Source organism: Alternaria dauci, chromosome 1, assembly GCF_042100115.1.
Source record: "Alternaria dauci strain A2016 chromosome 1, whole genome shotgun sequence".
Taxonomy (NCBI): Eukaryota; Fungi; Ascomycota; class Dothideomycetes; order Pleosporales; family Pleosporaceae; genus Alternaria; species Alternaria dauci.
This window is the reverse complement of record NC_091272.1, coordinates 5348440-5363434: the sequence shown is the minus strand read 5'-3', so window position 1 is coordinate 5363434 and position 14995 is coordinate 5348440. Positions and strand designations below refer to the sequence as shown.

At 51.7% G+C, this 14995-nt stretch overlaps 3 protein-coding genes across 3 annotated transcripts; 1 reads left to right on the top strand and 2 right to left on the bottom strand.

Annotated features, from left to right (window-relative positions):
* Positions 1–1026: 1026 nt before the first annotated feature.
* ACET3X_001654 (uncharacterized protein) lies at positions 1027–2462 on the top strand (the record flags this gene model as incomplete). Its single annotated transcript, XM_069446969.1, has 4 exons — positions 1027–1044; positions 1099–1653; positions 1700–2019; positions 2069–2462. The coding sequence occupies 4 exons, from the start codon at positions 1027–1029 to the stop codon at positions 2460–2462; spliced, it is 1287 nt and encodes a 428-aa protein (XP_069311896.1).
* A 2786-nt stretch (positions 2463–5248) lies between these two features.
* Positions 5249–6982, bottom strand: ACET3X_001653 (uncharacterized protein; the record flags this gene model as incomplete). Its single annotated transcript, XM_069446968.1, has 3 exons — positions 5249–6248; positions 6300–6643; positions 6698–6982. 3 exons carry the CDS (start codon positions 6980–6982, stop codon positions 5249–5251), a joined length of 1629 nt encoding a protein of 542 aa, XP_069311895.1.
* Positions 6983–8123: 1141 nt separating this feature from the next.
* On the bottom strand, positions 8124–10211 carry ACET3X_001652 (uncharacterized protein; the record flags this gene model as incomplete). The annotated part of the gene is made up of 5 exons (XM_069446967.1): positions 8124–8539; positions 8603–8909; positions 8969–9251; positions 9309–9513; positions 9566–10211. 5 exons carry the CDS (start codon positions 10209–10211, stop codon positions 8124–8126), a joined length of 1857 nt encoding a protein of 618 aa, XP_069311894.1.
* Between the last annotated feature and the right edge of the window lie 4784 nt (positions 10212–14995).

Sequence of the window (14995 nt, the reverse complement as noted above, 5' to 3'; positions counted from 1 at the left end):
TGGGTCGTCCAAGCCGCTGAGCGCGCGTCGGCCCAATCGTCGCAAACCTAGGGGTATCGTGGGAATGAGCTTGGTGTGCTATGATAACATGAGTGGAGCAATGGCTCCTAGGTGACGATCGAGAATCACGCAGCGCCTGGGTACATTGTGCTATTGAGTCATGACATCGTGGGCGAGCTGAAAAGAAATATGTTGAACGCACACAGCATTGAATGGATTAGTCGCATGGTGTTGCAGCTGTTCGTGATCGCGATAGTGGCGAACCGGAGGCTGAAAACCCTTGAAGGGCCGGTAAAGCTTATTTTCGCCAGCTCCGGCAGTCCCTGCGCCTTCCAAGGTCCCAACAACAATGCGACGCCAGGAGATCGGAGCGAATGTTTCGGTGTCGCTCGCATCGTCACATGCTGAGGCGGCCGTTTACGAGCTTGTAGGACGAGTACGGCGACTTGCAATGTCCATGACGTCGGCCGCGGGTGGTGTGTTCTAATTCTGTTTGCATCTCACCACCAGCCAATGCGACCGTCTCCATTCTCCACCAGGTTCGCGACCTCAAGGTGTCAAGGGCGTGGACCGCGTATTCCCAACACTTCTGGGTGTATCGCAATGTCTTCGTCACCATCTTCGTAAGACGTGCTCGCTACAGCAACCAAGGTGTATCAGTATCAGGGTCCCATTCGGAGGCTGGAGTTGCGATCATCAGGGGAGACGCGCGCTCACAAGTGCAGAGGCTACGTCATAGCTCACGCTTCGTCAGCCCTGCACTCGACCGACCCCTCCAAGACCCTTGGCTCCACTGTCATTACTCATGGCATCACGTGCACCTTGGCCTCTTTTCGATTGCCATGTGGGGCACTCGACCTCTTCCCCGCACTTGCATCTCAGCTGAGCATCTCTGAGATGAGGATGGAGAACCTTGGGGGCGGGGAATTCGACAGCCCCACCACGAGGAACATGACATCTTAAAGAATGACAGGTGTGCTTTCACAGTACCTGGGTATTCACATTCAGTAGGACTGATAAGCAAACATGCCGAACATCAACCACGTATGTTTAACTTTGTCCGTATGTCGGCGTTTCGCCTATCGCTGACACTAGCAGGTCGTCATTGTCGGAGCGGGTCCGTCCGGTCTTTTGCTCGGAGTCCTCCTTGCGAAGAATCTCGGTATCAAAGTTACCATCCTGGATGCAGATACCAAGATCAATGGCAACCCCAGAGCGGCTCATTACGCACCTTCAGCAGTCTACGACTTCCACCGCGCCGGCATCATAGACGATGTACGTGCAGTCGGACTTCACCCCAAAGGCGTATGCTGGCGGTTGAAAGACACGACCTTCTTGGCTGGCATGGGCCGCGAGCCAGAGGAATCAAAATACGCAATGGTTGTGCTGCCGCTACATCAATTGGGTCCGCTCCTCGTAAAGCATTTCGAAAGCTACCCTAACACTGAGATCAAGTGGGGACATAAGCTGGTCGGCGTAGAACAAGACGAAAATGGCGCCACGGCAGTCGTGGAAACGACAGATGGCGAGAAAAAGAAAATCACAGGAGACTATCTGGTAGGCGCTGATGGCGCATCTAGTGGTGTTCGCACTGCGTTGTTTGGTAAAGAGTATCCAGGAGAGACGTTGAAGCAGCAAATCATTGCTACCAATGTATGATCAACGCATCTACACTTATATTCAACAGCTGACATATCAGGTCTACCTACCATTCGACGAGCGATATGGCTACTGGGATTCCAACTTCATTGTTCACCCAACCGACTGGTATATGGCTGCTAAGATCACAAACGACGGCTTGTGGCGCGTGACGTACGGCGACTCTGAGGATCTCTCGAAAGAAGAACTCATCAAACGCCAACCGCTCCGCTACGAGCAAATTCTTCCGGGCAACCCAAAGCCTGATGAGTACAAGCTCGTCAGTATGAATCCTTACAAACTCCAACAAAGATGCGCACCCAGCTTCCGCGTAGGGAAAATAGTACTGGTCGCTGATGCTGCGCATCTATGTAACCCATTGTACGTGCTCGACAAATGTGACGCGCAGACTCTACTAACATATTACCAGCGGCGGCATGGGCTTGACGGGCGGTTTCGCCGACGTTGGCTCCCTCTACGACTGCCTCACTGGAATCCATCTCGACGAACTTGACGAGTCTATTCTTGACAAATACTCCGAAATCCGTATCAAGATCTGGCGCGAGATGATCGATCCCATGTCGCGCGAAAACTTCCACCGCCTCTGGGATCCAACGCACGAAGAGAAGAGGAAGGAGTTCTTCAAGATGTGTGACAAGGCGAGTGATGATCCGGTGTGGGGAAAGAGTGTCGCAGAGGCTATTCATCAGGTGCGACACGACTTCACGCAATACTTTAAGAGCAAGCAGAAGCAGAGCGGCAAGGCTATGGGAGACATGGCGACAAGCAATGGTGTGCTAGCAGAGAATAGTGCGGCAGCGTAGTATTCTAATGGGCTGGCGTGCACAAATCGTATCATCCATTGTAAAGTATTCACACTCGAACGGCGTCATGATAAATCGCGACGATGACCTGAATCTAGTACTTGTATCATGGCTCCATGAAGTTACTCGTTTTATTATCTACAGCCCCCGACTGAACCAATAAGCCTATAATGAAGTCAAGCTCGGGCCTCATCTCAACCGCGCATATAATCCACGCATCGCCCTAATGCCGTCTAGACACCATCTTCAAAGTCCTTTTGTGTCGCTGCTATACTAGCACACACTCGGAAAGCTAATCCCGTCGCCTGAACTCAATAAATTGTTGTCGTACTGCGGCCTTCAGTAATCGTTCATTATTTTCTGCCGATACTCCTCTACCATCAAAAACTTCACATTTTCTGGTACCTTTGTCGATCCGTACTTCCGACGAAGCGCCTCTTGCATCCTATCACGTATGATCTTTCCCTTCTTGAGGCATGCTGCAGTGAAATGGCCACCTTTTGGATCTTTGCAAACCAGGTCGACGATTTTATTAACTCCCCGAAAATAGTATGGTCGTAGACGGCCCAGTCGTAGAATGTGAAGTGTAAATAAGATGTTCTCGTGGTAGTCGTAGTCTCGCATATCGCATGCCGGGATATCGTGGGCTTCGGGTGCTGTTATGAAGGAGTAACAGTACCGATCGATAGTTACCTGGTGAAGGCGATGCTTGTTGATCTCGCTGCATTGGCGATAGAACGACTGGAATACCTTAACCATATAGATTCCGTTCCAGTAGCCCGAATAATATGCATCTTCATCTAAAGGAACAGATTTCCTTGGACAAGACCGTGGGCAGTCAGAATAACGATCCAATCTATGGCAGTGCTCATGTCGATAATCGAAGCTGATATTGTTCGACTCTAACAAGAGTCCACACGTCTCAGCACGAGTTTGGTGGCAAACCAGCCGAAGTGGATTGGGGTCGCCGAGCGATGTAACTCCTTCGATTTCTTGCTTTGGCGGACGTTCGTGGGGACAGTCAGGCTCGAGTTTCGGAACCCAAAGCGATTGATCTCTCGACCAGCAGATATTGCTCGGTGCGCAAATGAGGCCATCTTCATATGTCAAGGCATACGCGTGGATCATGTCTCGTAACTCGCGGGGAAGGTCGAGATAAAAGCACGCGCCGCCAGGATCAGGGACGCTGGGGTCGTTCAACGGCGAAGTCGAGGTCATGGTCGGAGTAGGTGCTTCAGTGAACAAGGGAGTCAAACCTCTGTTGAGCTGGGTGTCATAGATCGTACTTGTAAACAATTCGAAAGGCCAAAGAGACCAAGGTCAAGTAGAACCACTTGTGCACGGACTACCGGGGCTTCTCTCACTTGCCGGAAGCTAGGCTTCTGCAAAAGCCTCAAGTGAAGGCTCTCTCACCAGCTGACAATCGCAGACCAGGAAGAGGTCCCATTGAGCCAGTATATCTCGCGGTGGCAGCCAATAGGCTATGTAACGTGAAGAGGTCTGCGCGTTTCCAGTAGCTTGCCTATTCTGGTGCGCCGAGAACTTGTTGACGGTAGCTCAGACTGCCCAGAAGTGACGCACTGAGCAAATGAATAATGAGACTGTATGAAATCGGTTCATACTGGGAGTAAACAGCGAGATCCAGCCACTCTTGCTAATAAGAGCAAGCCGTCATTGTAAGATGTCCTCTCGTTGCTCAAATCGTCGTGCGACGGCTTCAACTGGAATATGTCCATATCGTCTTCGACCGTGGTGTCTTCTCGCCCGCGCTCATCTACGAAGAAAGGCCTCATGCATTCTCGTCAACATGTACCCTCCCGAATGACCTTGAGAAACTGACTTGTATGCTGTGAGGATCTCCGCGCCGCATGCAGCTCCACCTAAGTTTTCCTGATCTCGCAACGAGATACGCATACCACTCGTCGACTGTGCCATGATCGCCCATAGCCTACGAGTTAAGACGTGTAAGAGATCGGGAAATGAGACATCATCATTGAGGACGATAGCAGCCTTGCGATATGTTGGCTCTCAACGAATGACGGCGCTTCCCCGTACATGAAACTTGCACGGTGCTGCTATGGTTGGCTGCGTTGACTGCATATGCAAGGCAGACATGCTCCGCTCAAAGGGATTCTCAGAACCAGGTTGGTGTTGGAAGGGTATCGCGAATCGCCCGCTGCGAGAGAGGCGGGAAGGCTACCGAGGGGAGGGAACCTCAAAGCCTGCGACCTATCATTGCCGAATGTATGTGTTGGCATCGCACGCAAGGCGCTTTACACCTGGCAGTACCTAGGTAGGTAGCATGAGTATTTATTCCGAGACCTGGTTGGACTAGAATTAGCGACCTTTGCGCGTTGGCGACCTTACGCGTCGGGAGTTACTGCGGTGGCACGTTCGCGTAAAATTGGACATACACATAGCTAGCTTGTTCCAAATGGACTTTTCCCTGCTGTGATGCGAATGCGCGGTGAGCTAAAATTGTGATGTTGGCGGAAACATCGCAGAAGAAAGTGTTCGCCGCTCGTGCCAACGCTGAGACACGTGACGTCACAGAGCGCCGCGTAAGATGACGATGAGAAGCTCATCGTTGTGTTAAAGTCTCAGCCAATTCAAATGAGCATCACTGGTTTGAGACACCCCTTACGATTTATAGAAGATGATCTATGCACAGGCCGATGTGTGTTGTCAAGTACTCATTTCATTCGTCATAGCTTGGGTGGCACGGTACCTATACATGTGACATGATCCCTCGCGTAAACTTATAAACGTCCATCTTCACTGCCACACTAGGCAGTGTTTCGCCTAACCCTGCTCACAGCACTGGGTGTGCTGGTAGGTGGCAATGGAACAAAGGGCTCAGTATGGGTAGCCTTAGCTGTGCCGTTCGTGCTGTACTCATCCGTGACAACCTGGCTACCATCCGCAATAACGACATGATTCAGAACTCGCTTGAAGTGCTCCAAGCTAGCCAATGGCTGGTAGTATGGCACTTCGTGACCGGCCTCGTAGATCCTGGTAAAGGAGAAGTTGCCATACTCGCGGACCTCTCCGTACTCAACGCCGTCGACGAGGAAGGGAGTGTAACCAGCGGCGCGGAAACCCTCGGAGTCGGTGTAGTTGATCGCTAGAGAGACGGCTTCGCCGCCGAACCAGTTGCAGATGTAATCGGCATCACCGTAGAGAAGAGCGACGCGAACACCGTAGCCCAAGATTTCCTCAAGGTCTTCAAGGTAGTCTGGGAAGACAAAATCACCCGTCTGGGTGAATCCGCGTGAGACATTCACGGCGTTGGTACTGGTGTAGTTGATGTTTACGCCGATTGCCTCTTGGGTGGAAGCCAGATTGAGGAAGTACTCGAAGTAGTCAGGCGGCGTAGGGTCATCGTAAGGATGCCTGATATCGTAGACACCTCTGCCGCTGAAGGTGTAGTAAGGCGACTCAACCAACGATCGGCATATGGTGGTGGCGGTAGAGCAAATCATGTAGCCATCCTCGGTAGTACGGTCCCATTCTTTGCAATACTGAAGTTGGTCGTAGCAACCTTCAGGCATGTAGTAGGAGTCCCTCATGAAGGTGTAGATAGTGTCGTTGACTGCCTTGATGCCGTAGGTGTTGTTCACAGCGAATTCAGGATAGTAGGGGGCCTGAATCTCTTCGTCAATGAGACCGTTGATTATACCAAGAGTGTCCATTTGAACTTCGACACCAGCGGCCGAGCCATTCTTGATCTTCTGGTTCTGCTGATAGAAGTAGTTGTAGAAACCTGGGCCATAGTGACCTCCGTAGCTGGTAAGTTCGTTAGCAACACGCTCGTCTATACATCGAAAGAAGACCCACCTCTCAGTCCAGAGGTTGAAAGTAAAGTTGGTGATATCAGGATCGAGCTGTGGGCTCAGTTCCAAGAAGGCCTGGAGAATGTGCCATGCGCCGATAGCTGCAGCATCGGTCGTGTTTGCGGTATCCGGGTCGACGAGCGAGTAACGACCATCTTCATCTGTCTCAGTGGTCTCGTAAGAGAACCCTACACCCACGGGCTGTGATAGGTACAGCATGTTGCTGTGCTCGTTCCATGAGTAGGGGTTCAGCTGGGTTTTCAGATCCTCGGTAACATTGCAGGGGCCATGCTCTTGAAACAGGCCGATGAGGGAGTCACTTCCGGGGCCTCCGTTCAGCCACAGCGTCTGAGATAATTGTCAGTCGAGATGTTTGCAATTTATCACAGAAGAGATGCTTACCAATGGCTTCTCTGTCGGGTTCTCTCGGGCCTCGAAGAACCAGAAGAACATATTCGTAGTCGGGTTGAGGCTGATGTAGCCGGCATAGTCGTCGACACCTTCGGTAGTCTCACATACACCTGCCTTGCCAGGCTGTTTGTACGTAATCTTAGCACCCGCCGCGGATGTAATTGTCGTGATACCAGTAGGATCAGCGGGTACTTGGCGCTCTTTGATAAAAGGCGCGCGGGCGCTGGCCAGAGATGCAGCCGTTAAGACGGTGGCGAGTTGTGCAAAGCGCACCATGGTGGGAAGCTTGTCGGGGAGAAGAATGACGGATACTTCAGCAAGTGCTTGCCCAGCTAAGTACCGGAATCCGCGTTTGTATAAATACTGCCTCAGAACGAAGCCAAGCGGTGTTGTATGCACCCTTCCGCCTCGTAATCAAATCCTTCCTACCTTGTTCAAAGTCGGGGCCATCGTCAGGGTACATGGTCGCGCACAGGATATTAGCCTCAATCAGGCAACTGCGGATCTTCTGCACATGACCATTGGACGGATAACATCTGTCTCTGAAGATCCTCGGGCTGTGCGTGTGCGAAGGATAGTTGAGAATCTCGGCTAGGCTGTACCGGTACGTAACCAATAGATGAGATGTTGTGCCACTCCATCTTAGTATTGTTCGCATTGGGGCCAACATGCAGTCGGTCTCCCCTTGCCGATGAATCTTTTCTCGGCACGATCCTTACCAGCAATGCGAGCAAGGTCAATTTGTCAAATCTTTGCGACGATTTCGCGCTGAAATTGAAGCCTCACGTCAACGAACTCAAGCTTGCTGCAGCGCGCATGGCCCAGTAAGCTCTTTACTCAAACTAGAAGCTCACTATGCACATTAGCGGAACAAGGCCTCATGCCAAGGCTTGTCCTGCTTGTTGCCGGGCTGGCAAAGCTTATCGACGTCATGATTCCGGCATGATACACGAGGACTGGGATGGACTAAGGTGTCGTTGTCACAGTCAGAGACGGTCTGAGTGGATGTGGAAAGAGGGGAAGAGGCCGAAATAGCCCCACCAACGCGGCAGCCGAAATAGTGCCGCGCTAGCTCCCATTGGTAGGCGTTTGCCAGATTGCACAGCACTTTACCGCTACCTTGGTGCTATCAAGAAGTCTGATACGGCATGAATTGTAATCGTGTGCCGACTGCCACGGACTGTTTGTAATTTGAGAAGATGGTCGTTTGACGATAGTTGAAGCAGTGCCAGCTCGCAACTTCTTACGTGCATCAGTTCGGCATGACGCGGCTTCAGAAGCAAACGTCTTTGTGATTATGTTAGAGCGCTAGTTTATTGTACGAACGTTGTTATCAAATCCCTAGCCATGAGACTCGTGGTAGATGGAGTTCTTTCCTCTTATCTCCGAGGAGCCCAACTACACATCCCCTGTCACATCATGTAGTAATCCCAGCACTCGCAACACTTCTCCGTCTCGCCTCCTCGACATCTCCTCCAAAATACCTCGCAATCTGTACATCCAATTCCCTCCCCGTCAACTTTGGCATCTCCCTCGCTTGCTTGACCGGATTGATACCTTCATGATGCGCACTTGCAAAGATGACATCCAACTCTTCCAGACTCCTTCCCTTTGGCTCCGGGAAGAAGAAGTAGACGCTTGGTATGAGGCAAGCGTTGAAGACGGCAAACATGGTATATGTGTTGTATTGCAGATTGGCGAAAGCAGGTGGCGTGATCATGACGATGAGGAAGTTGGAGATCCAGTTTGAGCATGTAGAGAGCGCGTTAGCTTGGATGCGGATGCGTAGGTTGGTGATCTCCGCAGGGTACAACCAGGTCATTCCTAGCCAGCCTGCGTAAAGTATTAGCAAATGGGTCTCGCACATCAAAGTTATATCGAGGAGATGCGGCTTACCAATGGCAAAGAAGGTGTTGAAGGCGAACATGAACACTACAGCCGTGATACCATACTTGGGCTCTAGAACTGGAGCACCGAATTCATTCTCGGTGGCTGTTGATGTCATACCGCTCATGATAGCCATGCTAGCCATCATGCCAAATGCACCAAAGAGCATGAGTTTGCGACGACCAGCACGCTCGATCAATGGAATGGCGACCAACCCAGCCAAGAAGTATTCGGTGCCGTTGCAAGCGGACAAGAGACGAGACATATCTGGACCGAAACCAAGCGAATTCTCGAAGACGAAGGTCGCATAGTAGGTCTAGGAAGAATCTGGGTTAGTTTCTCTTTCGAAGAGCTAGTGTGTGACGGTATACGTACAATGAGATTGATCCCGGAGATCTGCTGGAAGAACTGTGATGCAACACCTAACAGCGTACGTCTCAGGTTCTGACTTGGGCCGTTGTACAAAAGCTCCTTCATCTTGAATGGGCCGTCCTTGCTTTGCGCTTCAAGCGCATCTATGATGTTCGTGAGTTCCGTGTCCACTTCTTCCGAATCTACTGGTGCGTCAGCGAGGCGAGCGAGAAGGTGTCGAGCTTCGGCGTGGCGACCGCGCATTACAAGCCATCGTGGTGAATCTGGTAGATAACAAAGACCGATCCTGGAAGCTATTAGTACGACACAGAGTTGAATTATCTAGGATGGGGGAGTTACGTACATGACGAGGACTGTAAAGAAAGACTGGAATGCGATGGGAAACCTCCAGCGCACAGACGAGTAAGATTCGCCTGATGGGAGGAAATAGAAGCCGTAGGTGACCCAGTAGGATATCATAACTCCGGCGACGATGACTGCTCCGGAAGTGATGATCAAGCGTCCACGCTTCTCGGGCTTTGCACACTCAGATTGCCAAGTCGGGATAGCTATGAACACGTTTAGTTGACGATAACAAGCCGGTATCGACGTAGTACTCACTTGCTGTGACCATACCGTTGCCAACCCCACCAACAACACGTCCGATACCCAGAAGTGCATACCCATCGACACCGCCTCCGGAGGTGCCTCCTGCGGCCACTTGAATGATTGTTCCAACAATCATGATGAAGCTACCCCAGAAGCTACTGCTCTTTCTGCCCCAAGTCTCGCCATAGAACAAGATGAGAACAGCGCCGAGGAAACAACCAATCTGATAAACTGCGACACACGCAGACAGGATACTCGGGCTACCTGTGCACATATTCGGGTCGGGTATGGTGTTGGTCGGTGCATCGAGCCAACAAAGGTTGTTTGGACGGTCGCGAGGTGTCATGAGAGGGAAGTGGCGTTGAAAGTCGTCGAGGGTGAGCACTCCACTCAAAACACCCTGATCGTAACCGAACATGAGGAAGGCCAAGCAGGAGCACCAGGTGATGGCGTTGTTCAGCGCCTTCCCTCGCAGCAAACCAAAGCCTGGGACGTTCCATTCTGGTAGGTTGCCGAGTTTGGAGAAAGCGCCCAGTGCGCCAGATGGTTGCGATGCCAACTTTTGTTGTTCGATCGCGGCCTGTGACGACGACGAGTTTTCATGGTTGAGGTTGTCGATGTGTAAGTCAGGGGAACGTTCCGAGCGTTTCTCGTCCATCTTCTCGGTTTCCATGTTCAGACTGAGATGTTCAACAAAATTCGAGCTTGTAAACATCCCAAACTGCTACCGATCAGCATATCTTATACTTTTGAGCTTCCGCAAGCTCGGCTATCCTGCCAGTTGGCTGACGACACCAAGAGGGATGCCGACTCCGCAAGTACCATCATCTGCAACCCCAGAGTCTTAGCAAGCCCGTGTATGGGGTAATTTGTGGCTGGTGCGGAGCCCATTGGCGACGTAGTCCAAGCCTTTTCGGAGCCGGAACGACCTTTTCAGGCAAGCCGACCAAGTTTCGAGGTTTTTTGCGCACACCAAGTCGGGCCAAGAGACCAGACAAGCAGCGGGGCGGAGCCTGTACCTTGGCGGACGTCCGCGTCTCAGCAACCGGGACAAGAATGCGGAAGAAGATGTGAACAAAGATGAGCATTTCTGGATGATTAGTGAAATGAACAGAAAAAGGTGGGCATGAGTCCGTGTAGGGAATTGTGCGTGTTGTGTGGCAGACATGCTCTACCTTGACCCGCATATAACGCCGAGCCATGCTGACCGTATAGTACATTTATGTTTGCAAGCATGCGACTTGCTCCATGCCCGCTGGTGGCTCCAGAAGGTAGGATTGGTTGCCCAATCCTCCCTCTCTGCAAAGCGCGATCTCCTTGTTCCATCCTGACCTCTTCTATAGTGCTGGACCAGTGTTCGCCTTGCCCGCGTGATACTCTCGATTCGTGTGCGCTTGATTCGTGATGTTGAAATTGGTCTATTTCTTGCCGCGTTTTGCTTCGAGGAAAAGTACTTGTTTCCGCACTGTGCAATGTCAGCAGTGTTCCTGCATTTTCCCTCCAAGATGAACAGCCAATCCTCTTGCTCGATTGCGCTCGCCCTGTTCCTAGCAAAATCTTGCACATGAGGCAGGTGTGTTGCTTAGAGACGGGAGAGAGTGATGTGTCGTACCGATGGGGTCGTATTTGAGCATGCTCAGCGGTTGATGCGCTCGTGGTCTTTGCATTGTCCGGTAGTAGCCCGTCATGGCCATGGATATCAGGCGCACCATAATGGTACGGGACTTTGCTGTGGGGTGCCATTGTCAGCGCAGGTAGGCAAAGGTGTGCGTCGCGGGCGGCCGCATTGAGGGTCGGCCGGGGCGGCAGAGCGGTCTCTGAGGATGAGACATGTTGCGGGAATGGGAGTGCGTACCTTTCTTCGCCATTGCGGCAGACGGAGATGTGTGATGCCGACGTCAACTGTGGTGATGTCGCGGCGTGACGATTTGCAGATGCGGATCTTGGAGCGGAGGTTCCACGGCGCCAACCTTGCCAGCCAATCAGCGTCGATTGCGGCCTTCACAACCCAACGTTCGATGATGATTCTGAGAGTTCGTGACATGAGATTCTTTTACGTTGTTTAGTCTTTCTAGGTCGGCCTGACGTCGTAGCCCACCCAGTCATGTGACAATGTGTGACATCTGTCTCAGGCTTTCTATACAAAAGTTTTCATTCTTCCCATTTCCACTGAGCCATTTAAAAAACATCTTCGATTCTCTTTACACTACTCTTGCGCCTACAAATCCTCGACGTTCGTGGTGGTGCTGTTGCTGCTTTCGTTCCCCAAATGTCATTAACTTCCTATAGCTGCTCGTTAGACTAGAAATTAATACGACACATGGGAAACCATTAGCCTGATGAGCAAGGTCTGCACACTGTGACGACATGTTTCAGAAGGTGTGAGGAAACGATTCGATTTTCTACATGGTAGTGTTGGAGCAGCGCACCACCAGCAACAGTTTCGTATTTTTCTGGCCTCGTTCCTGAGAACGGCCATCGCGATAAAGTAGTAGGTTTTTTCTGAGATACCTTGTGGAGTAGAAGATGGGCAAAACGTCCGGGAGATGGTGATGTGATACATGAAAATGTAGAAAACTAGGCAGATCGCCAGATATCGCTGATGTTGGAAAAGCGGACACATGAACATCGAGAGAAAAGGTAAATAGAGCAGGTATCCAAGAGAAACGAGCCGTTGTAAGCAAAGAATAAGGGAAGTGCCTGGATACCTTCGCAGCGCTTTGAGTTGATGATGGCACAGCTCGTGGAGCCACGTACACGTCTTGGAGTACTGAAGTCGAGCTGGCGGCAAAGACGCTGGTCCAATGTAACCAGCAGGCTGGTAACGCAGTCTCGAAGGGCGTCCAGATGTTAACAGCGGCAAGCAGCAATGTGAGAAGAATAGCGAGCTTGAGTGAATACCCAATCAGCCTGGAAACCATACAGCCATACTCACAGCGCCGGCGTCGCAGCAAAAAGAGAGCAAAAACACAGGGCGAGCAACAGGTCCGTGCTGTCGTCACCGTGGGTATCCGAATGCTAGTGAATGCATGCGTGCATAGGCCAAACCCAGAGCCAAAAGCAAAGGCAAAAAAAAAATGGTAGCTTCTCTTTGATTGAGCGTGTCATCCTTAGTGCAGGGGCCATGCTAATCTTCTCTGTATCGTTTCAAATTGACCAAATGTCCGAAGACGAAGAGTGGTTCAATAAAGTTGTTCATATAGCCCGAGTCGTGTTGTGGTGGTGGTTGCGGTGAGCGGCAGCTCTTGGGGCTCGTGCGTGGCGACCAAGGCAACAGGCGGCGCGTGACACGCGCTAAAAGATGACACGGAGCAGCCGAGTAAGGAGACTGGATGGGCGGATGATTGGCAGATAATGAGGAGGCTGGTTGATGTGAGCAAGGCTTGTACAGAGGGGCTGAACGAACCGCCAGCGACGTCTCCATCACCAACCGCGCAGCACGACGAGGAGCGGTCCCGTCATCACCTTGCATCAAGATGGCATCGCCACGACAGCGATTCGTGGTGTTGTCGTCTTCTTCTTCGTCTCTACGGTCATGGGCGGATTTGGCGAGTGGTGCAAAAGTCGTCGGAATGTTCAGGGATCCGGTCAAATCGGCAAGATGCCCCGATTTTGGGGTAACCCCTCCCGTGGCGATGACATCCTCCAAATGCTTGAACAAAGAGGATGAGCGGAGGTGGGGAAAGGCAAGACGACAGCAAGAGAGTTGTATGAGCTTGCAGTCGCGATTATGCGCGACCAAAAAACATCTGCAGCCATGTCAATAGGTGTGCTTGCAACGAGCGAGGGTAGATAAGACTTACCATTGTCACATGAACCACTGTCGCTCGCGACATCAACATCGGAATCCTGGAGGAGTATGAGAGATGTCGTTGGCTTGCAGAACATATCACAGTAGTGCCCACCTCTTGCCTTTGCGAATGAAGCAGTCGCGGCTTCGCAGCATGGCGCACGTCAACAAACCACAACTCCTCGGCGCCAACCTCGAAACCCATCGCTGTGTCGCGTAAAATTGACGGCCAGGGATTGTGTGAGCGGATTGAAGGGGGCATACTGCCTAGAATTAGCATGCTGCTGTTTTGAGGTGGACAGAGTACTTACCGTACAAGCCACCAACTCGAAAGTGGCAAGGCAGGGCAGGCATCTGATCAAGACGAAGCAACAGTCGAGACGAGTACCATCGGATCAAGGGCTTGGGAAAGAGTTGAGACTCAGGTATCGGCGGTATGGACGTCAGGTGCTACTGCGAGGCGGTAGCCTCTGAAGAGCATTGGACTGCCTCAAAGAGCAGAACCGGAGCTGGCAAGAGGAGTAAGAGATGCGTAGGGTCAGCTCTGATCTTCGATTTGGGGTGTTGAAAATTGTCGAATGACCGAGATTGAAAATAGCGATGTGGTCTGCATCCAGCACAGAAACATCACTCATCACGCAAGCAAAGCACACCGCATAACATCATATAAAGTTATCCGTGTATCTGCAAAGAGTCAGTGGCTGGGATTGGCGAGAAGCTGGGAAGGAAGACTCACTTTCTCTACCATAGCTGAGGGCTTCTCAGAGTAGACTCGGCAGGCTTCCCGTCCACCATCGACGCGACGTCTTTCACGCGGCCAGGATGCCGCGAGGTTTCTTGCTCCTAATTGATTCGGCAAATCTACGGTGCTCGAGATCTTCGAAAACCCGAGGCCACGTGTTGCGATTTCTCCGATAGAAGAGACACATACGTTGTAGTCGCAGGAGTTGGCAATATAGCCGCATTTGGCTCGTTGCGCAATGGGGAGAAGACGGTGTCTGTAGGTGAGGATGCCTCAGCAGCCCCAATGGCTGCGATCTTCTGTTGCTTGCTAGTACGATGGTAAATTCAAGAGGGAGGCACTGTACTTACGGCTGCCTCGGCCGTCCTGTACCACACCGCGACTTATAGCGCCTGCGACTTACTGCACAACGCTATGTGACTTACTGCGCCCACGATAACATCCTCGCTGTCAAACTTTAGACAGAAATGTTTCATCCACCACTTGTGGTCTGGGTGGCGCTCTAGCCACTTCCGTGACTTACAGCACAATACTATGCGACTTACTGCCCCCAAGATAGCATGAACCGGTATGCCGGGAGGCGGGAGTGGTGTGCTTCTAGGATTCCTATATTCGGCATGCCCATTCCGCCAGGATCACCAGGACTGGCACTCTTATTCTTGGATATGGCAGTGGACATGATACCACAGTCTCATTGCATCTCAGTATGCCGGCCTTGTATGAAGCGGAAGGAGGATAGCGGTGGCAATCGGCTTGGAATGTCTCGATGATGTGTGTTCGAGATGGTTGGGTCGGTACGACACCAGCAAGAGGCGGAGGGATCTCGCTGGCGACTGGAGCTCTCTTAGCTACCCTCTCGTCGTGCGATAGGGCATTGCCCGGGAGGCGGGTGCGAATAAACGCGGACCCG